The sequence below is a fragment of the Eriocheir sinensis genome, chromosome 13 (genome assembly GCF_024679095.1).
Source record: "Eriocheir sinensis breed Jianghai 21 chromosome 13, ASM2467909v1, whole genome shotgun sequence".
Lineage (NCBI taxonomy): Eukaryota > Metazoa > Arthropoda > Malacostraca > Decapoda > Varunidae > Eriocheir > Eriocheir sinensis.
The window spans coordinates 16,678,993-16,702,131 of record NC_066521.1 but is presented as its reverse complement, the minus strand read 5'-3'; the positions used below and the strand labels follow the sequence as shown (position 1 = coordinate 16,702,131).

At 40.8% G+C, this 23,139-nt stretch overlaps 1 protein-coding gene across 1 annotated transcript in view; it reads left to right on the top strand.

Annotated features, from left to right (window-relative positions):
* The window catches only part of LOC126998091 (cadherin-99C-like), a 78,139-nt gene that overhangs the window by 8,776 nt on the left and 46,224 nt on the right, over nt 1-23,139 (top strand). Inside the window, exons 2-3 of the mRNA XM_050859472.1 lie at nt 1,697-1,760; nt 17,220-17,282. Of these exons, the coding sequence (XP_050715429.1) occupies nt 1,697-1,760; nt 17,220-17,282 (127 nt within the window). The remainder of the gene's footprint in view (nt 1-1,696; nt 1,761-17,219; nt 17,283-23,139) is intronic.

Sequence of the window (23,139 nt, the reverse complement as noted above, 5' to 3'; positions counted from 1 at the left end):
TTTTCGTCTCCTTTCTCTCTCCTTCCATTTGCTCTTTCATTATTTTTCCTCGTGTCTTCCTTTTCTACTTCCACCTTTCCGCTTGTTTCTCCAATAGCCTCTCTCTTTCAACCTTTTACCTTCAACTGTGTCTTTCCTAATCTTCCAGTTCCCTTTTCAAACTCCTTTACACCTTCGACTACTTCTCCATCTCTTCGACCTCTTTCATATGTTTTCTATTTCTCTCGTATCAAAACTTTTTACATCTACTTAAATGTTCTTTCCATTCTTCGTCACTCCCTCGGCTTTCCACTTCCATGTCCTTTCTATCTTCTATCAGCTGTTCAAATTCTCCTTTCGTATAAGATTTTTGATGATTTTTTTCCTGGTACTTACTTTCAATTGCCATCTATCAACACGTATTTCCATTTTTTCCCCCATTTTTCTCAACTACCTGCTTCCCCTTACCTTCTACTTTCACAATTTTTTTACTGGTCTCTCAATTTCTACTAACCTTCCTGTTCTCTTTTCCCTTTTTTTTCGCCAATATCATTCATTTTCCTGGTCTTTTTTTTTTCCTTTTCCTCTCCTTTCACCTGTTCTACCTGCAGTCATCTACCTAAATAATTAACTTGTATGTCTCTGCCTTGTCCACCTGCTCTATCTATCTACCTCTCTACCTGATTGTTTTTATCGATGGCTTTTGGTCATCGTCTGGTATTAGTGTGATGGGTTGAACCACCACCACAACCACCACCACTACCACCACCACCATCAACACCACACACGATGACTGCATACTAAACATTTTAACCGCCTCTTCCACTCTCCTCCTCCTCCTCCTGCTCCTGCTGTCCTTCCCTCAAACAGGTAGTAAAGATCTGTGGAGTACCTCGATTAGCCTAGTCAAGCAGGTAACCTCATTAAGCGCACGCCACCTTTCTTGTATACCTGCTTCTCTCTCTGGTCCCGTGTTTTCGTCGTTGTTTTTGTTTGTTTGTTTGGTTGGTTGGTTGGTTGGTTGTTGTTGTTGTTGTTGTTGTTGTTGTTGTTGTTGTTGTTGTTGTTTTTCATGTTCTTGGTTTTCGTGTTCTTGTTCTTTTTGTTCTCCATCTCTCCTTTCTCCCCTCCTCCTCCTCCTCCTCCTCCTTCTCAAACACCACCAAGACAATTATCACACAGCCGGCATCCTCATCCTCGCCTCATCCATTCTCATTCACCACCATCACCACCGTCACCATCTCCACCACCAACGCAACCGCCTTCACAATCACACACACCACTAAAACAATTTCCGCCACCACCACCACCACCACAAACACCAACACCAACACAATAAACAACTTTTGCTTTTCATAGACAACAAAATCTCGTAAACTCGACATCGTATCGCTTCCTGTCATTTACGTGAAGCATTTATCTTTCAGAGGAATTCAAGAAGTCATGAAATAGTAGGAGATGCATGAAAGAGGGAACGTGATCATACAGTAGATAGATAGATAGATAAGCAGATAGACAGATAGATTTTTAATGACTACAAATGGCAATAAATAAAAAAAATAAGAGAAGAGTCACACAAAAACTAATAAGGTAATCAAGCTAATCAAGGTCCATTATGACAGATACCAATATATAAAGCTTTAAGGATGATTTTTTTTGGTATGTTTAAGCTTCCTATTCGTCGAGGTAATGTGTTGTGTGTGTTCTTGTGTTGCAGGGAGTGTTGTGGCGGCTAGCGGGGCTCCTGGCGGCGGTGGCGGTGGCGTGCTGCACGGCCGAACGTACGTACCCTCTCTGTTTGTGTGTACCCAGCTTGCCTTGCCCCACCTGTCTCTCTCTCTCTCTCTCTCTCTCTCTCTCTCTCTCTCTCTCTCTCTCTCTCTCTCTCTCTCTCTCTCATTTGTTGTTTTCTTGCTTCTTCTATCAATCTTCATTACCTTCAGTCTTTCTCTCGTTCTTTTGTCTCTCCCGTTCTTCTCCTCCGTCACCCTTTGTCTTAATTTTCTCCTTTTCATGTTTTCTACCTTCCCTTTTACCTCTCTTCGTCTTCATTTACTCTTCGTCTACTTTGCAATGTCACCTTTCACTCAGTATTCGCCTTCTTCTGTCTTTCTTTTCCTTCCCATCTCTTCCCTTCTTAGTTTCTGCCTTTACTCTTTCTTTATTTCCCTCATTTCATGTTTTCTACCTTCCCTTTTATCTCTCTCTTCGTCTTCATTTACTCTTCATCTACTTTGCAATGTCACCTTTCACTCAGTATTCGCCTTCTTCTGTCTTTCTTTTCCTTCCCATCTCTTCCCTTCTTAGTTTCTGCCTTTACTCTTTCTTCATTTCCCTCATTTCATGTATTCTACCTTCCCTTTTATCTCTCTCTTCGTCTTCATTTACTCTTCGTCTACTTTGCAATGTCACCTTTCACTCAGTATTCGCCTTCTTCTGTCTTTCTTTTCCTTCCCATCTCTTCCCTTCTTAGTTTCTGCCTTTACTTTTTCTTCATTTCCCTCATTTCATGTTTTCTACCTTCCCTTTTATCTCTCTCTTCGTCTTCATTTACTCTTCGTCTACCTTGCAATGTCGCCTTTCATTCAGTGTTCGGCTTCTTCTGTCTTTCCTTTCCTTCCCAACTCTTCCCTTCCTGAGTTTCTGCCTTTACGTCTTTTTTATGATTCTTCTCCCTCATCTCTTTCTTTTGTCTTCCTTTTCCTGCTCAACTCTCCCGTCCTTTTTTTCTGCCTTTTTTTGCCATTTTTTTATACTTATTCTCCCTCACCTCTTCCTCTATTCTCTCCCTTTCATCCTAATTACATTCTCGTCTCCCTTCGAATCTCCTTTACCCTATCCACCCTTCTCTCCTTCCTTCCTTCCTTTCGCCTCCAGCACCTGTTTCTCTCCCTTCCTCTACCTTCCCACCTCCTCCTCCTCCTCTTCCTCCTCCTCCTCCTCTTCCTCCTCCTCCTCCTCCTCCTCCGTCCCTTTCCCGAATTCCTGCAGGACCCTTCAGACCCACTACACTGACCACATAGCCTGAGAGAGAGAGAGAGAGAGAGAGAGAGAGAGAGAGAGAGAGAAGGGGGGGGGACTCATGTACGCAACTGTTATATATTGAATCGTTCTGTATTAGATAAAGAAAACACTCGAAATCGCAAAAAAAAGAAAAAAGAATAAATAGAAAAACAGAGATAGAAAACATAAATAGAGAAAAAATGTATAAAAGAATAATTAATTGGTTTTATCCACTTTTCACCTTTTCACTTTCTTTGTTTTAATCTTTCTACGCGCACGAACAAAAATCGCTAATGGGTAACTTTACGAAGATAGCAAAAAAAAAAAAAAAAAAAAAAAAATCAAGCGTCTCACGTTACACACACACACACACACACACACACACACACACACACACACGTACACGCACACACCCAAACGTCCCCCCCACTTCACACACACCCGGCCTCCCCCCACCAACACCACACACATACGAACGCCCCCCCCCCCACCCCACACACACACACAGGTTGATAAAAAGTCTTCCCTTCCTCTTGGTTTACGCAGCGCATCCAGGTGAAAAGATCTCCCTTGTAGGACAGGTTGGCGGCGGCTGAAGGGAGGCTGTGTGGAAAAAAAAAGAAAAACAAGCGGAGTGAGGAATAGGAGCTGATTAGATCTCGATTTTTTATTTTTTTATTCTTTTGTTTGATGAGCCGCTTTGATTCGTGTCTTGTGATAATGTCGCTGTTTTTGTTTTCTTTTCTCGCATCGAAGACTAATGATTGTTCAGGAATGACGATTATTTACAGTGATGGGGTTAGTTTTTTGTTACATATTAAAAAATCACTGAGAGGGTACTCCTGAGGAACTGGTTGGAGTGAGGAGCAGGAGTGAGCGAGCGAGGGAGCGAGAAAGGGAAAGAAAGGTGGGACGGATTTCATATATTCTAACAAGAGGCCCGTCCTTTTTAATCACCGTTTACTCCCGACACAGACAGAAAATAACAAAAAGGAAGGAAAATATGGAAGGATGGAGAGAATGGTGGCAGGATTGGAGCACGAAGGGACGAAAGGGTTAAAAAAGAAAGGGGTGTTGTGTTACTAAAAAAACAAAAAAACAAAACCATGATTAAAAATAGAACATAATTTTTTATTAGGCCGGTTTTGTGGGAGTCTAGGAGAAAGAAGGAATTAATAGTTGGAAATATGGAGAACGGATAAACAGATAGCGAAGAAAGAGAGGATAAGGGGAAGGGAGTGAATAGATGCAGAGAATCAGGGAGGTTGTGTCTTGAATCTAGAGGAATGGAAAACGGATAAACAAATAGCGAAGAGAGAGAGGGGATGAGGGTAGTTGAATGGAGAAAGGAGTGAATAGATGCAGAGAAGAAAGGTAAGATGTGTCTCGCCTCTAAAGGAATGGAGAAGGGAGTGTAAGGACGGACGGAGGGAGGAAGGGAGGAAGGGAGGGCCGCTGTGAGGAGTCGAGTGTCAGCCAGTTCCTCGCCTCCGTCCACCACCACCACCACCACCAGGGGCCGCCACGCCGTCCGCCCCTCGCTCCGCCCCCGAGGCCACGCTTGCCGGACACTGACCAAGGTTACCGCTGTGCCTCGCCTGCTCTCTTTTCTCATCCGCCGCGCTGGGGAAGGAGGAATGATAATGGTGGACACAAGACATAGCGAAGAGTAGACTACCGTTTTTCTTCTCTTTACTTCGCTATGAAAAGAGAGAAGAGAAGGATCCGTTGAGGAGATTTAGTAGTAGTGAGAGAAGACAGTTTGTTTTCTCTCATATTTTACATTCGAGAAAAAAAAGAAGAGTGAAGGAAAAAGTTGAAAAAGCAGTAAATAAAAAAGTCCTGGTTGATTTTTCTTCTGCATTCGGGAAGCAAAGAATTAAGGATGCTGTTGATAAATGTTAGAAAAGAAGAGAACCTGATCATTGAAAAAGGAGAAGGGAAGGAAATATGGATGAAATTGAAGTGTTGAGAGAAGACAACCTTTTTTTCTATACTGCGTTCGATAAAAAAAAAAGTTGAAAAGAAACAAAAATAAAAAACAACCCGATTCGTTATTTTCTTCTGCGTTTGGAAAGTAAAAAAAGAATAGTGTTGAGAAAGCAAAGTGTCAGAAGAAGAGAACCTGATTGCTTTTCTGTCATATGGAAAAACAAAAAACAAATTGAGGAAATGGCTGATGATGAAATGGCAAAAGGAAATCGCCGACAACCTACTTCTTACCGTTATTATCTATACTTTCATGAGGAGAGGAATGCAGGAGGAAATTCTCGATGAAGACCTGAGAACATGAAGAGAAAAGAAGGAAAAAAGTCACTGAACAACTAGACGGAACAGACGACAACTCACTTCTTGACAAATAATGCTTCAAGAATTTCCGGAGGCCCAAAACCGACACTTATTCATTCATGTATTCATATATTCACTCGATAACTATTCACATATTGACTCATCCACTCATCACTAACTCACCTCATGGGAGAAGAAAGTAGAAAAAAAGGAAGAAGAAAAAACGGGAAAAGAAAAAACGTCTAAGAAAGCAACATTTGACAGACACGAAGACGAATGAAATGAAGAGTAAAAATATCGAATCGAGGTGAAAGAACAGGAACACGGGTCAGGTAGAAGGAAGGGTAGAGGCGGGCGCTGAATGGACCAATACCAGCAAGTTTAGCGGCGAGCAGAATCAGTTAATGTTCCCCGTAGGCTGAGTGTGACCTTGACTCCCCGCCGCCGCTGTTGTTGCTGGCCCTCGCGTCCTCCTCAGGGGCCAAGGAATGAGGGACTCGCGAGAAAAAACAAAAAGCTAAAAAAAAGGCTGAAGGAACGCTGCAGGATTAGGTGGACTAGGAGTTGTTTTTACATTGTTTTCCTTTTTTCCTTTAGTGGATCAGGGTTTGGTCAGTTTAGGTTTTGGGAAAGGAAAATTATTGAAGCAAAGGAAAAGAAAATAAGTAAAATAGAAAAAAACTCTTAAGGAATGCTGTTGATTTAGGTGAAGTAGGAGTTTTTTCACTTTGTTTTTTTTTCTGTTAGTGGATCAGAGTTTATTCAGTTTGGGTTTTGGGAAAAGGAAAATTATTAAAGCTAAGGGAAAGAAAATAAGTAAAATATATAAAAAAAAAACTCTTAAGGAACGCTGCAGGATTAGGTGGAGCAGGAATTATAAAAGGAATGCGAAAAAAATATGTAAAAAAATAAAAAATAAAAAATCGAATGGTTTATATGAAGCAGATAATTTCTTTCGCTCATTTCTCCCTCGTTTTTCCTTTACTTCTTGGTTTGGGGAAAAAAAAACACAAAAACCCCCAAAAGGAAAGAAAACTGGTAAATAAAAATATCTATCCATGTCGCAGATTTAAGTGGAGCAGAACTTTTTTATATATATCGTTTTTTCACATTATATTCTTCACGTGAATCAAAGTGTAATCAGGTTTAGAATTTGAAAAAAAAGAAAGGATTTTATAAAAGCCAAAGGAAAGGAAATCAGGAGAGGGGCGCTGAGAGTCTTGAAGGAGGGAAGGGAGGAAGGAAAGACTATCTGGGGTAAGTTGAAAGAAAGCCATAATTGGGGAAGGGTAATCTTGCGTGTGATAAGGGAAAGAAAGGGAGCGGAAGGGGATGAAAGGAAGGGAATAAGGGAGGAGAGGGAGGAAGCAAGACATAACAAAGCACAAGTCTAGTCGCCAGAAAGCTGTAAAGAGGCAGAAAAGAAAGGAAGAGAGAAGGAAAGAGAAGAAGTAATGGAGGAGGAAAATGAACGGGAAGGAAACGAACGGGGAAAACGTGAGGGGTGAACACACACACACACACACACACACACACACACACACACACACACACACACACTCACTCACTCACGTATCCCCCCCCCCACACACACGTCTCCCCCTCCCCCCTACACAAAAATAGACACAGACAAACAAACAGACACACACAAACAGACGCATCAATAGACAGATAGACAGACACACACACACAGACGCATCAATAGACAGATAGACAGACACACACACACAAAAAGACGAACCACAAGCCGCGGGGGAATGTATAACGTTACTTCCGGTCTCGGTCTCGGGCTTGGTCTCGTCCGCCTCCTAGACTAACGGGCGGTGACTTCCTCCGTTCCTCCTTCCTCCTCCTCCTCCTCCTCCTCCTCCTCCTCCTCCTCCTCCTCGAGACCTACTTTTCTTTCTTACATTACGATTACTGTTTTTTTTTTTTTGTTTAGTTACCCCGTTAATCTTCGTTTTTTTTTATTGATTTATTGATTTCTCTTCTTTGTTTTAATTTGCTTTGTTGATTTGTGTTGTTTTTTTGTGGTGGTTAGTTTTATTGTTTAATATTCTTTTTCGTAATTGTTTTTTGTTCTTTTCGTGATGCATGAAGATTTAATTAGGCGAAGTTAATGAGGGAGAGTTAGAATTGATAATGATAATGCAGTTCTTTCTTAGATAATGAGAATGGAGTTTTTGTAGAAGATAATGATACAATCTCTCTCTCTCTCTCTCTCTCTCTCTCTCTCTCTCTCTCTCTCTCTCTCTCTCTCTCTCTCTCTCTCTCTCTCTCTCTCTCTCTCTCTCTCTCTCTCTCTCTCTCTCTCTCTCTCTCTCTCACCTGTGCAAAAATAACCCATAACGTTAGCCTGAAGAACACACACACACACACACACACACACACACACACACACACACACACACACACACACACACACACACACGTTGTTTGCCTGCGCCACGAGGGGACAGGTACAGTTAGCTAGTTCTCTCTGCGTTCTGCCTTCACCATGTATACACACAATCGCACAGGTGGGGACGCATCGCTCAGGTAGTCGGCCAGGTATTTGATTGCTAAAGATACCGACTACCTTTGAATTGAGCGAATCCTGCTCGAGTTCTCTGTTTTTTTTTTACTTGCTGTTTTCCTTGTAGTTTTCTCCTCTTGCGTTTAATTGCTGTTCTTTTTCTTAATCTTTTCTTTGCATTTTCTCCTTTTGTTTTGAATTCACTGGGACGTGTTCGAGTTTGATGTTCTTTTTCTTAATATTTTCTTTGCATTTTCTCCTTTTGTTTTGAATTCACTGGGTCATGTTCGAGTCTGATGTTCTTTTTCTTAATATTTTCTTTGCATTTTCTCCTTTTGTTTTGAATACACTGGGTCGTGTTCGAGTCTGATGTTCTTTTTCTTAATATTTTCTTTGCATTTTCTCCTTTTGTTTTGAATTTACTGGGTCGTGTTCAAGTCAAATGTTTTTTTCTTACTTTTTTCTTTGTTGTTTTTATCTTCTTTATTTTCTATTATTTTATGCTCGATTTTTCAACTAATACTACTTTTTTGTTTTATTTTCTCGATAGTTTCTTTTTATCCACTTTTTTATTAGTCTTTGATTTTACTAATTTTTCGTTTTTTTATTTGTATATTTTCCATTTTTTTTATAGGATGATTTGATTTCATTGCTCTTTTAGTACTTATTTTCTTTGTAGTGTATCTTTGTCCACTTTTCGCTGTTTTTCTTTATTTGACAACTTTTTTTTCTTATTATTTTCCATGCGGTTTGTCTTTTAACTTTTTTTTTTACCAGAATTATGCTTCATTTTACTTTCTTTTAACCTTTTCTTCCTCTTGTTTATTGTTTTCACCTTTTCTCGTTGTTGTAAATCGTGAGTCGAAATAAATTAGTTCACTCGTCCATGTTGTTGTTTTGTATTCTGTGGAATTTTTTTATGGTCTTATTCGTGAGCGGTGACTCAGGATGGAATGATCTTTCGTAATTGTGAAGGTCAAGAAATTTAGGTTAGTTTTTTTCTTTAAGACTTTCCATTTTCTAAAGAAGAAGAAGAAGAAGAAGAAGAAAGAAAGAAAGAAAGAAAGAAAGAAAGAAAGAAAGAAAGAAAGAAAGAAAGAAAAAGAAGAAAGAAAGAAAGAAGAAGAAACAAACGTAAGATAAACGGGCTGAAATAAACTAAATCTGATGTTAAAAGAAGTACAAGAAAAAGAAGGAGGAGGAGGAAGGAGAAGGAGGAACAAAAGCAGGATGCTTCGCTTAAAAACAAAACAAAAAAAACACGTGTTCATGAAGAAAAGCAAGAACAACCAGAACAGGAAGAAAAGTCAGAGGAAGAGGAAGAAGCAAACTATAAAGAAGAACAAAAGAAAATCATTGGTTCGGTGCTTCCATTTGGGGCTTCATTCCCGCCGCTGTTTTGGTCACGAGTCACGAGTCACGAACGTTTAGGAGGCGAGTGAACGTTCAACACCGGCGGCCGAGCTCAGCATAACGTGCCTCGCGCTTGTCACGGTCAGCGGTGCGCGGCTCGCCTTCACCTTCACCCCCTCCTTCAGACAGCTCCTCCTTCACACCCTTCTGCAGCCGCCTCGTCATTCTTTCCTTCACCTCACTTCCTCTTTTACCTCCTTCCTCTTTCCTATTCTTCCTCTTCTTCGTTATCCATTATCTCTATACCTTCTTCACCCTCTCCTTCGTATCTTTCTTCAGTCCCTCCTTATATCTACCTTCTTCAGTCTTTTCTCTTCTATTCCTTCTATTTCTTCTATTCCTTTCAGTCTTTTCTCTTCTATTCCTTCACCTTCACCCTCTCCTTCAGCCTAGCCTCCTCCTTCACATCCTTCTGCAGCCGCCTCGTCATTCCCTCCTACAATTCACTTCCTCTTTTTTCCTCCTTCCTTCTCTATCTTGTTTTTCGTCTTTATTCTTCTTCATTATTCATCATCATTCCCTTTTTCGGTTCCTCTCTTTCATTTTTTTCTGCCTCTTATTCTCGTATTCATCTCCTCACACTCTTCTTCATCCACTTTGTTATCCTCTCTCTCCTCTTGTATTTCCTTCCTCTTTTCTCTTATTCGTCCTTCTTCTTATTCTTCGTTATTCATTTCTCTACCTACTTCAGCTTCCTTTTCACATTTCTTTCGGCTTCTTATTTACATCTGCATCATCTCTTTCGCCTCCTTTACTTACATTTTCTTTAATTTTCCTTTTTTTTCTTTTTCATAAGCTTCATTTTTTTCACTCCTCTCCTACCGCACCATTTCCTTCACCTTGTCTTATCCTTCTACAATTACTCCTTCATATCTATCTTTACTCTTTTCCCTCACCATCATTAACTATCTCTATTTCTTCCTCTACTTCTTTTTTTTTCATTCTTTTTCAACTTCATTTTCTCCTTCACTTCTTTACCCCATTCTTCTGCTCCTTCACCCTCTCTTCATCCCCTTCATCATTCCCTCAATTACATCTTTATTATCTCTCTTCCTTCACCCTTCCTTTATCCATTCTCCTCCCTACCGTGTCGTAATCAGTAATATTTTAATTAGTGCAGTCTTTGTGACCCTAATTACTGCTGTAGGCAAGGTTAGACTAAGAATTTATGGTATCCGGTAATTGTTTAGTTATTATTTATCTTACGTCGCTTTGTCTGTCATTCAAATTTACTGGAGGTGTGTTATTAGTTGAGGGAGGAGGAGGAGGAGGAGGAGGAGGAGGAGGAGGAATGAATGGTATCCTCTTCCGCGCCTGCCTCCTCCTCATTTCTTCTTTCCCTTCTTTCTCCTTCTTTCTCCTCCTACTCATCCATCACATCCTTCTTCTCCTTCTCTAAATTGCTTTCTCTCTTTTTACCTTCTTCCGTTTTCCCATCCTCATTTTCCGTTTCCCATTTTCTCTTTCCCCTCCGTTATTTTCTCTCCCTTGTCTCTTTCTCCTCCCACGCACACACAGCTATTTTTTTTTCCTTTACCTGTGTCTATTTTTTACTCAGCATTTTTTCTCCTCCACTATTTTCTTCACTACCTTTCTTTTTTTCTTTCTTTTTAACGGTTCGGGTTCGCGCGTGTGTCGGCTACGTCATCGGTGCTGCTGAAAATGGTATAATCTTTTTCTCTTATATGTTAATGAACACTGTATCACTTCATTGCCTCGTGTATTACCTGACAGACAGACGCGAGCGAATAATTGTATGCTTTTTTTATGTCTTAATTTCAGTTCCTGTTAGCAAGTTGACTCAGTGTAGAGGAGGAAGCGTTATATCAAGATGGTGTGTGTGTGTGTGTGTGTGTGTGTGTGTGTACGTGAGACTCGCGTGGCTGCATATCGGATGAGTCTGACGTGTGTGTGTGTGTGTGTGTGTGTGTGTGTGTGCATGTGTAGGGCGTGTCAGTGACTAAGCGCCTCACCACACACACACACACACACACAGAGCGCCCCCCCACCCCCACCCCTTCCCCCCTCCACCTACACAACCTCCTCTCCCCCCCCCCCCAAACACACATACATCCAGCACCTGTATACCTCACACCTGGCGATGCCGTAATGACCGTAATAAAGTAATTAGACGAGGCAGCTCCCAGGCTCACTACAGGAGGAGTCGTGCTTAGGAAGAATGGATAATAGCAACAAGGAGGAAGACAATGGTGGATGAGTGTCGTAGTGAATGTCTTCCTCGTGTGGTTGAGTGGTGTGGGTTCGATTCCCGTCATTAGATTCGCCTGGTGATGATGATGATGGTGGTGATGGTGATGGTGATGTATGGTGTTATGGTGCGTTTTAGTTCTGTGCGATTCTTCCTGTTCTATTTATTTTTCCCTTTCATCTTTTTTTTCTTCTCTCTTGATCTATTCTTTCAATTATATTTTTATCTGCTCTTGTATCTTTTTTTCCTGTCTTCCTTCCTCCCGTTTTTCCTTTCTTCCCTCCTTCGCTTTCTCCATTCTTCCTTTTTTTCCCTTCCTTCCTTCCCTCCTTTCTTCCTTCCTTTCTTTCTTCCTTCCTTCCTTCCTTCCTTCCTTCCTTCCTTCTTTCTTTCCTCCCTCTCTCCCTTCCTTCTTGTGTGTGTGTGTGTGTGCGTGTGTGTGTGTGTGTGTGTGTGTGTGTGTGTGTGTGTGTGTGTGTGTGTGTGTGTGTGTGTGTGTGTGTGTGTGACCTTTTGCGTATTTGCAGCTTCTGTGTTTTTCTAGTTTTTTTCTTCTTCTTTTTGTTGTGTTATTTTTCCTTCCTTCTGACACACTCCCACGGAAACCTGTCGTCTCTCCCATGCCTGTTTTTCTTTTCTTTTTTTTCTTTCTTTTTCTGTTTCTGTTTTAACCTCCCGCGCTTCTTCCTTCTCCTCGTCATGTCCTCGCTCTCTTTTTTTATTTTTTTATTTGCTTCTTCTCTTTCATTCATTCATTCATTCTTTCTTTTCTTTCTTTCCTTCTTTCTTTCTTTCCTCCCTTTTTTCCTTTCTTCCCTCTTTCCCTTTCTCCTTTCTTCCTTCTACTTTTCCTTCCTTCCTTCCTTCCTTCCTTCCTTTCCTCGCTTCCTTCCTTCCTGCCTTCCTTCCTTCCTTCTTTCTTTCTTTCTTCTTGTTTTTGTTCTTGTTCTTCTTGTTCTTGTTGTTCTTCTTCTTCGTGTTCTTGCTCTTCTTCTTGTTCTTGTTCTTCTTGTTCTTCTTCTTCTTAGGCAGGTGCAATAGAGGAGGAGGAGGAGGAGGAGGAGGAGGAGGAGGAAGACAAATCAAGCCCCTGCAGACGTCATGGTCATGGCTATGCACACACACACACACACACACACACACACACACACACACACACACACACACACCTATATTGACTTTCCATCCACTGACAGACTTGCATCATTTGTTTCCTTCACATTCATTTCCTCTCCCTCTTTCCTTTCCTTCCTTCCCCCTTCCTTCCTCCCTCTCCTCTTTCCTCCCTCTTCCCTTCTTTTCCCTTCTCCCCCTTCTCCTTGCTTTCCCATCTTTTCCCTCCGCCCATCTTCCCTTCTTTTCCCCTTTCCTTTTCCTCTCTCTCCCCTTTCTTTCCTCCCTCTGCCCTTCTATCCCTACTCTTTCCTGTCCTCCTTCCTTCCCTTGCACCATCTCTTCTCCTTCTCTCTCTACTCTCCCTTTTTCTCCATCTCTCAACTTCTTCTTTCCTTCCTTTGCTTTGCCTTTCCTCCATCCGCTCTTTCCTTCCTCCTCCTCCCCTTTCAACCTCCCTCATACCTTTCCTTTTCTCTCCTCCTTTGCCTTTCCTTTCCTTCCTCCTTCTGCCCATTCATCCTCCCACTTACCTTTCCTCTTCCTCCTTTACTTCTTCCTCTCCTTCCTCCTTTCCTCCTTCCCTCCCAGACGCAACTTCAGAGCCTGGCGGAGCGGACGACCAGCTTATGATAACACTCTTCCAGTCCTCACATATGCACTTGTTTTTGTTGTTCCGACTCAAATGCGCCGGAGGTATTTTTTTTTCTTCTGCGTTCGTGACTGAGAGAAGTTTGCGCTTTCATTGCCTTATTTGGGGAGTTTGAAGTGACTGTTTTTTTTTTTTTGTTATTTTTTTTTAAGTGTGCGAAATTGGTGCTGTATATACATTGTTTTTGTTTTTAATTATTTTTTCTTGTTTTTCTTTTATTTATTGGCGTGTTTAGTCTATTGTTTTGGTGATTTTGAAGTGATTTTATTGTATGTTATTGTTTTTGCTTTTAAATGAATATAATATTGTTCTTTCTTCTATTATTTCTTGTGGTATTGTTAAGTATTCGTATTTCTCTTCTACTTATTTGCGTTTTTCTTGCTTTATTTGATGCGTCTTATATCTTTTTTTGTATGATATTATTTTCTCTTTGAAATGACTAAGATAATATTGATGTCTGAATAATTTTTTGGTATGTTTTATCTATTCCTATTTCTCATTCATGCATTTATTTCGTAGTTTCATCCGTCAGAGAACGTGTATTTATTTTCCACTATTCACGCTTGGAAAATACGAGGTGTTTTTTTTTTTTACATTTCTGGGCGAGCGTTTTCCAATGACCTCTGTTCCTATTTTTGTCTTTAGTTTTTTTGCTCCTTTTTCCTTTCGATTCAGTGCTATTGTCATTTTACTTGTCGTTGTCGTGATGCGCCATTGTTCTCGATATTAGTTCCATCGCCCTCGTGTCTGTCCAATATTACCTTCTTCCTCTCTGTTTTTTCCTCTCTTGGTGTGTTTTTTGGGAATGTTTTTTGATGATGCTTCGTCCTTTCTCTTCTTTTTGTTCTTCTTATTTTTCTTGTTCTACTTGGTCTTGTTCCTTCTTGATCTTGTTGTTGTTGTTGTTGTTGTTGTTGTTGTTGTTGTTGTTGTTGTTGTTGTTGTTGTTGTTTTTCTTCTTCTTCTTCTTCTTCTTCTTCTTCTTCTTCTTCTTCTTCTTCTTCTTCTTCTTCTTCTTCCCATCTTTGTGATTGACTATTGTTGCTTCTTTTATAGCTTCTTTTTTTTTTGTCTTTTTTACGTATATCATTGTTCTCTCTCTCTCTCTCTCTCTCTCTCTCTCTCTCTCTCTCTCTCTCTCTCTCTCTCTCTCTCTCCTCCCCCCCCCCCCCCACCCTCACGACTGAAGGATGTTGGGAGTAATTGTCTTTGTATTTTCTTTTTTTTTCTTTTTTTTCTTTCACAGTAATGAGCCGATTAATAGCGATGGGTTCATGAGGACAAGTGTGTGTGTGTGTGTGTGTGTGTGTGTGTGTGTGTGTGTGTGTGTGTGTGTGTGTGTGTGTGTGTGTGTTTTGCGTGAGTCCTTTACGTGAGAATGTGTCGGTTTTTCCGGGATGAGTCTGTGGATTCACCTTCTCCTTCATCCTTGCACTTGTTCCAATTATCCTTCCTTGCTCTTTTGTCTCTTTTCTTTCGTGTCTGTTTTTTTTTTCCCTTCATTCTTGTATTCGTACCTGTAATTTTTCCTTCCTCTTTGTCACCTTTCCTTCATTCGTCTATGCTTTTTTAACTGCCCTTCATCATTCATTTGTTCTTATACTTCTTCCTTCCTCTTTGTCTGTTTCCTTCATTCGTTTCTGCTTCTTTTTCTTTGTGAGTTTGTGGGTTCATCTTATCTTTCATCCTTGCATTCGTTCTTATACTTCTTCCTTCCTCTTTGTCTGTTTCCTTCATTCGTTTCTGCTTCTTTTTCTTTGTGAGTTTGTGGGTTCATCTTATCTTTCATCCTTGTATTCGTTTCTATAATCCTCCCTTCCTCTTTTGTCTCTTTCCTTCATTCGTTTCTACTTCTTTGTGAGTCTGTGTGTTCATCTTGTCCTTCATCTTTGTTTTCTTTTCTATAATCCTTCCTTCCTCTTTTGTCTCTTTTCTTCTTTCGTCTCTGCTTTATTTCTCTGTCCTTCATCCTTGCACTCGTTTCCGTAATCCCTCCTTCCTCTCTTGTCTCTTTTCTTCTTTCGTCTCTGCTTTATCTTCTCTCCTTCATCCTTGCACTCGTTTCCGTAATCCCTCCTTCCTCTCTTGTCTTTTCTTCATTCGTCTCTGCTTTTTCTTCTCTCCATCCTTGCACTCGTTCCAATTATCCTTCCTTCCTCTTTTGTCTCTTTTCTTCTTTCGTTTCTGCATTTTTTCTCTCCTTCATTCTTGTATTCGTTCCTGTAATCCTTCCTTCCTCTTTGTCTCCTTTCCTTCATTCGTTTCTGCTTCTTCTTTGTGAATCTTTGGGTTCATCTTATCTTTTACCTTTGTTTTCTTTTCTACAATCCTTCCTTCCTCTTTGTCTCATTTCCTTCATTCGTTTCTGCTTCTTCTGCTTTGTGAGTCTGTGGGTTCATCTTATCCTTCATCCTTGTGTCTGTTCCTATTATCCTTCCTTCCTCTTTGTTTCTTTTCCTTCATTTGCTTCTGTTTCTTTTGCTTCCAAGTGTCTCTAACCGCTAACAGCATCAATTTATATATTCTTTGTATCCTTAGTCGCTTCTGTTTCTTTTATTTCTATGTCTCTAACTATTTATTTTTATCTTCTTATCTCTTGTCTTTCTTTTTCTTCGTTTCTGTTCTCCTTTCTCTGTCTCTCTGCCTGCCTTTCTTTGTCCTTTCTCTCTTCTTTCTTCTCTGCCGCTCTGCCTTTCTTTTGTTTCGGCTTTCTTTTACCTGACAATCTTTCTCTTTTGCCTCCCTCCCTCCTTTCATTTCTGCTATCTTTTCTCTTTGTCTCTGCCTGCCTCTCTTTGTCCTTTCTCTCTTCTTTCTTCTCTGTCTTTCTTCCCTTTTGTTTCTCCTTTCTATTACCTGTCACTTTTCCTTTTGCCTCCTTCACCCCCTTCATTTATCCCATCCTTTCTCTTTGTCTTCCTTCCTCGCTTCATTTCTGTTCTCCTTTCTCTTTGTCTGCCTGTCCGCCTTCCTTCCTTTCTTTCTTCTTTTCTCTCCTGGTTCTCCCTTCCTTTGTTTCTGTTTGTTTGTTTTTTCTGCCTCCTTGCCTGCCTTTGTTCCATCCTTCTTTCCTTTATGCCTCCCTCTCTTCGTTTCTGCTCACCTGTTTTTTTTTATTATCTCTCTCTGCTTTTGTTTCTTCCTCCTTTCTTCTCTGCCTCTCTCTCCTTTCCTTTGTTTCTGTTTTATATTCTCTCTCTCTTCTCTGCATTCGTTGTTTGTTTTCTTCTCTTCCTTTCTTCTTGCTCTCATTTCTGTCTTATTTCGTCGTTATTTTCGCCTTTCCTTTGTTTTTATTGTTTTCATCTTTGTCCTCTTTTCTTTATCCTTTCTGTCTACCTGTTTTTGTCTTCCTTTCTTTATCTGTACTTTTTTAACTTCTCTGTCTATCTCTTCCTTCTTTTCCTCTCTCTCTCTCTCTCCATTTTCTTTCCGTTATCTTCCTCTCTATCTTTGTTTTCTTTCAATTTTTGTCTATCTCTTCCTTTCCTTTTCTCTCTGTCTACTCCCTTTCCGTTTACTTTTTTTTCTTCTTTTTTTCATTCTTTCACGTCGTCGGCAAACTTCGGTAACTAACAACTGGACTTCTGTTAATGGAACTTGAAATTAAGAAAGTTATTTTAATGTGCTGTGTGTGTGTGTGTGTGTGTGTGTGTGTGTGTGTGTGCATTTATAAGTACACACAAAGACGCACATCACGCACCCGCACCTGCCTACACAGAGCATTTATTGATACAAGACACCTGCTCTCTCTCTCTCTCTCTCTCTCTCTCTCTCTCTCTCTCTCTCTCTCTCTCTCTCTCTCTCTCTCTCTCTCTCTCCATTGCATTAGTTTCAGTTCAATATCTTTTTAACATTTCCATTACGACAAATAAAGACAAACTAAGTAAATAAACAAAAAAAATACATACAAGATATTACCCATTTATTTTTTATTTCATTGTCTTTCATTTCATACATTCACAAAAACCAAGTAACACAAATAAAAACACGTATAAGAAGAAAATCCAAAACTAACTTCGCCTCCCGTGTGTCTTCTGTTCCAGTGTGTGACGTCACCGTGAACCAAGCCATCATCATCCTGGACATCACGGAGAGTCTTGGCGATCGTGAGTACCCTGGTGATTCGTTTTTCCTTCTTTCTTTACCTTAAGTTATATATTTTTACCCATAAGACATTAATGGGTCAGCTGATGGAATGAGGCGAGGGACGGTTAATAGGTTAGGTTAGGTTATTAAGAGGAGGAGGAGGAAGGAACTTGGGGTAGGTTAGGAAGGGGATGTAGAGAGAAAGGGAGTAAAGAAAGAAAGGGAGAGTAAGGATGAGAAAAAGAAGGGAGAGATAGGGAGTGTAGGAAGAAATCAGGGAGGAAGGGGAAAGAAGGAAAGACTCAGGGTAAAATAAAAAGTAGGAAAGGGAAAAGAAAAAGTTTAAAAGGAGGTAAGGAGGGCATATTAGGAAGATTATAGATTAGGAAAGTGAGGGAGGTCGTAAAATTAAGGGACAGAGAGGAGGAATCGAACGAAAGAAAAAAACGAAATAAAGGAAAAAGCGAGGACATGAAAACAAAGGAAGGAAAACATTAATAAAAGAAGAAAAAACAAAAGAAATGAGATAAGAAAAGGGTATAGGATGCAAGGAAGGATAAAATAAACAAAAGGAAAGTGAAGTTGAGATGAAGAGAGGATGAGGCAGGAACAAAAAGAGGAGAGAAAGAGAGAGGGAGAGAGAGAGAGAGAGGGAGGGAGAGGATGGCGTGGGTGGGAAACAGACACACGAGAGGAGGGAGGAAGGGAGGGCGAGGGCAGGGAGGAAGAAGTTAAGGGAGAGGAGGGAGGGAGGAGGGGGGTGAGGGCAGGTGGTTGAAAACAGCTGAGGCGTAACGTGAAGGGGTCAGCGCCCCCTTGAGGCTGACCCTGAGAATTAGCAACACACACACACACACACACACACACACACACACACACACACACACACACACACACACACACGCACACACACACTAAACACTTCTCCTCTTAGATTATTTCCACGTTTTCATTTGTTTTCGTCCCTGTTTTACATCTGCCATTTTCTGTGTCATGTTCTTCTTTTAATGGGATAATTTAGAGCTTCCTTTTTTTAATAGTGGATAAAAGGGGTGAGTTAGGTGGTTATTGAGGCGAATGAACCTTTTTAAACCACCTAACATAATCTATTAGCGGTACACAAGCTCTATCTAAATTTACGTTCAGTACAGTTTACGAAGCAACAAAATAGAAACGTCTAAAATACGACAGTAAACGAAAGAAAAAAAAGAGGAGAAAATACAAACAAATGATCTAGAGCTTCAGCCAATATCAAAACAAACAAACAATTAATAGAGCAAGAAAACAAAACAAGTGATCTAGGGAACAAACCAATAAGAAAACAAGAAAATGAGACCAAGAAAAGAAAACAGTCGATCTGGAGCTTTAGCCAATAAAAAAAAAACATGAAAAGAACAAGAAAAGAAAACAAGTGATCCAGAGAACAAGTCACTAAGTGGTCATGCTCACAGGTGCACAAAACAACAACAACAACAACAACAACTTACTAAATCAGCTTCCTCGAGCTCACACAACTCTTCTGGACAGCAGTGGACAAGGCTCTTCGTCTCAACTCCTCCTCATACTGATAGTCTTCAACCTCTTAAATTCAACAACAATTTGCCTCTCTTTCTATCTTCTATCGATATTTCCACTTAACCAGCATCTTCACTCTTTCATCCCTCACGAAAACAACAACAACAACAACAACAACAACAACAACAACAACAACAACAAAAACAAAAAGAAAACTCATAAAGGAAACTACAAGAAAAAGGTGAACGAGTAGGCAGTTCGTTATCCGAGATGTGGTAATTCCCCCCCCCTGTCCAGGTGTTGCCAGAGATAAAAAAAAAAGAGGAAAAATAATAATATACTCGTCACGGCCACTTTAATACCTCCATCATTTCCTTAAGTGAGCCCAACAAACCAAGACAAAAAGATAGAGAGAAGGAAAGAGATTGAAAGAAAGGAAAAAAGAAGGAAAGAAAGAAGGACAAAGAAAGAAAGAGACAGACAGAAAGAAAGAAGGAAAGAAAGAAAGAAAGAAAGAAAAGGAAAAAAAGGGAGAAGGATAAAAAGAAAGAAAAAGAAAGAAAGAAAGAAAAATAAGAAAGAAAACGTCTCCTTTCTTATGTATACTTAAATTCATTTCCTTTTATAGACTGGCCGGCACACACACACACACACACACACACACACACACACACACACACACACATACACACACACACACATACACACACACCACACACACACACACACACACACACACACACACGCACACGCATCCTCCTCAGCACAAAAGGAGAGAAAGATCGTCAATTCGAACTAAGATGATTTATTAGTATTCCCTCCTCCTCCTCCTCCTCCTCCTCCTCCTCCTCGTTCACCTGTTCGCCTCCATCACTAAGGTTGTGTAATGTCTTTCCGGTGATTAGCCTTCCCGTCACGGCGTTAGAGAGAGGCGTGAGGGAGAGAGGAGTTGAAGGAGATTGAGGAGGAGGAGGAGGAGGAAGAGTTAGAGAAGGAGAAGGTTGTGAGGCAAAGGAGTTATAGAGGAAGGATGTGCGGCGTGAGGAAGAGAGGAGCTGAAGGGAGATGGAGGAGTAGGAGGAGGATGTGAGGTAAATGTGAAAATTATAGTTAAGCTTGCAAGGAAAAAGGTCGTGAGAGGAATAGTGTTTAGGGATGGAGAAGGAAGAGAAAGAGGAAGAGGAGAAGGAGGTGGAGGTAAATGACCGTGAGGAAGAGAGTTAAAGGAGATCGAAAAGGAGGAGGAGGAGGAAGAGGAATTAGAGAAGAAGGATGTAAGGCAGGGGTGAGAAGAATACTTAAAGATGCCAGGAACAAGGTCAAAGAGAGTCGCAGGATTTAAGGATGAAGAAGAAAGAGAAGGAGTAGAAGGAAAAGGAGGAGGAGGAGGAGGAGGAGGAGGAGGAGGAGGAGGAGGAGTTAGAGAAGAAGGATGTAAGGCAAGGGTGAGAAGAATACGTAAGGGTGCAAGGAACAGGGTCAAAGAGAGTCGTAGGATTTAAGGGTGAAGAAGAAAGAGAAGGAGTAGAAGGAAAAGGAGGAGGAGGTGAATTGCAATAGAAAAAGTATGAGAGAACAAAAAAAGTTAGTTGATAAGATAAACATTGAAAGAAGAGGTATAGGAGGAAGAGGAAGAGTGTGGAGATAAATTGTGATAAAGTATGAAGAAGCAAAAATAGTGAGATAGTTGGTGAGATAAACATTGAAAGAAGAGGTATAGGAGGAAGAGGAGGACCACGATGATGATGATGATGATGATGGAGATGAAAATAGAAGGGGGGGTGGAGGTTTAAGAGGAGGAAATGAAGGCTCAGTGATGGAGGGAAGTTGAAAGGAACGAGATGAATGATGAGGAAAAAAAATGGAAAGGTACAAATTAGTCTTAATCAACCTGTCACATCATAGTAGTAGTAGTAGTAGTAGTAGTAGTAGTAGTAGTAGTAATAATAGTAGACGTACCACAATAAACTTCAACAAAGCAACTGGCAATATCAACAGCACAATAACGACACTAACAAGCAACACGTCCGTAATTCCTCTCAAGGCGCCTTAGGGAGAGTCGCCCCCCCCACCCCCCCTTCCCCCCGCGCCTGGCCCTGGTTTCCCCGGCCTGGCACACTTTCCCGTCCCTCTGCAACCTCGCATGTGCCTCAGAGATGACACAGACAGACACAGACAGACACGTAGCAGCAGTAATAGTAGTAGTGGTGGTAGTAGTAGTAGTAGTAGTAGTAGTAGTAGTAGTAGTAGTAGTAGTAATAGCAGCATTTCCTGGATATTATAAAAGACAAGGAAAAAGTGAGCAGAAAAAGTGATTTGGTTAGATAAACATTAAAAGAAGTCGAGAAAGAAGAACAGGATTTAATCATTCTGAGGGCATTGTGTCGCTTTGTCTAATATCTTTTACATCCCACTCTACTTTCTTGAACATTTTTAAAGAAAGGAAATATGAGGGAGTAGAAGAGACCCCCCAAAAAAAGAGACAATAGATAGAATGAACATTAACAGAAGAAGTTGAGAAGGAAGAGGAGATAAACCTTTCACCTTTCCTAACATATTAATAACTCAACATTTCTCACTCTTGCGGAACTTGAAAATAAATGAAAACTAAATATACGAAAAAAAAAGATATACGTCAAATTCAAACCAAGCATGACTGACGTGTGTCCAATCAAGGCATTTACCAAGAATTATCTGTACTACACTGGACTGCACTGGCCCATCACGTTCCTGTATTAGTGGTGTAACTTATCGCAAGGTCAGAGACGGAGAGTGGGGAAGAAAAACAAAAACAAAAAATCTATTAACTGACTGACCACAAGGAACACGGCACACTGCAAGGAGAAACTGTGTATGTGTGTGGAGGGGGGAAGGAGGGGAGGTGTGTGTGCGTGTGTGCGTGCGTCATTGAAGGAGGATTGTTGAAGACTTGCGGTGTGTGCAGAGATTGTAAATATAATTGTCCACCACCTACCGAGTAAATAACATGTCCATTACTCACCCAGCCTCCACCCAAGCCTCCACCCATCCAACCCACCACCCTACAACCCACCACCCAACCCACCAATCATCTCCACACCCAACAACAAATTATCTAAAGTAAAACGTATCTCCTACCTGACACCCACCCAGCCAATGTCCACCACCCATCACCGTCTTCACCACCCACAACCAACAAATTATCTGAGGTATATTAAAACGTATCTCTTACCTGTCACCCACCCAACCCAACACCCAACATACCACCCACTACCACCCACCACATCTCAAATCACCCACAAGACATTACTTTTTGCACTCAAGACATCATAGCAGCCAAGCATTCCGCGGTAAATGAAGCGTGCGTGACTTTCCACAGTTTCCCAAATAGCAGAGTGTGATGCAGCTCTTCCCAGGCCGCGTATTGTGCCCATTGTAAGACGCGGCGAAAGACAAGAAGGCGTCGATAAAAGAAAATGGGGTGCTTCGTTGCGTTACTTCATCGTAGACTCGGATTCGCGCAGAAGACAAACGCCGGAAGCCTCACAGTACGAGTTCGCGCGAAGTTGATTATGTTTCTACAATATTTTCCGCTAACATGACGCGATATCTTTTTTTTCTTGAAGGTTTCTTAAGATTTCCCTGAGTTTTGTTGATGATTGGAGGCGTTTTAAAAGGTACCTCTCTTTTTTATAATTTTTCTAATACGAGTTCGCGCGAAGTGGATTATGTTTCTGCAATATTTTCCGCTAACATGACGCGATAACTTTTTTTTTTGTAGGTTTCTTAAGATTTCCTGAGTTGGGTTGATCATTGGAGGCGTTTCAAAAGTTACCTCTCTCTTTTCTACTTCCTCTTATACGAGTTCGCGCGAAGTGGATTATGTCTCTGCAATATTTTCCGCTAACATGATGCGATAACTTTTTTTTGTAGGATTTCTTCAGATTTCCCTGAGTTGTGTTGATCACTGGAGGCGTTTCAAAAGTTACCTCTCTTTTTTCTACTTCCTCTCATACGAGTTCGCGCGAAGTGGATTATGTCTTAGCAATATTTTCGAACTGGCGTGACGTGTGAAGTTTTTGATACGTTTCTTGAGATTTTCCTGAGTTGCGTTGGTTTTTGGAGGTGTTTCATAAATTACCTATCTTTAATATACCTTCCTTATTTCCTCTCATACCACACAGACCTTCCCTTCTCCCCCATTTCCCCTCAAGACAGATCTTTCTCTCCCTTCCACCCACTAAATGTATCCTTACCTTTTACTATCCCATTCCTCTACTTTCCCCTCTCTACCCTACTCCCTTTCTTTTCTCACTTTTTTTTCTCCACTTCACCCACAAACCGTCTCCGTACCTTAACATATCCTATTTCTCTTCTTCCCTT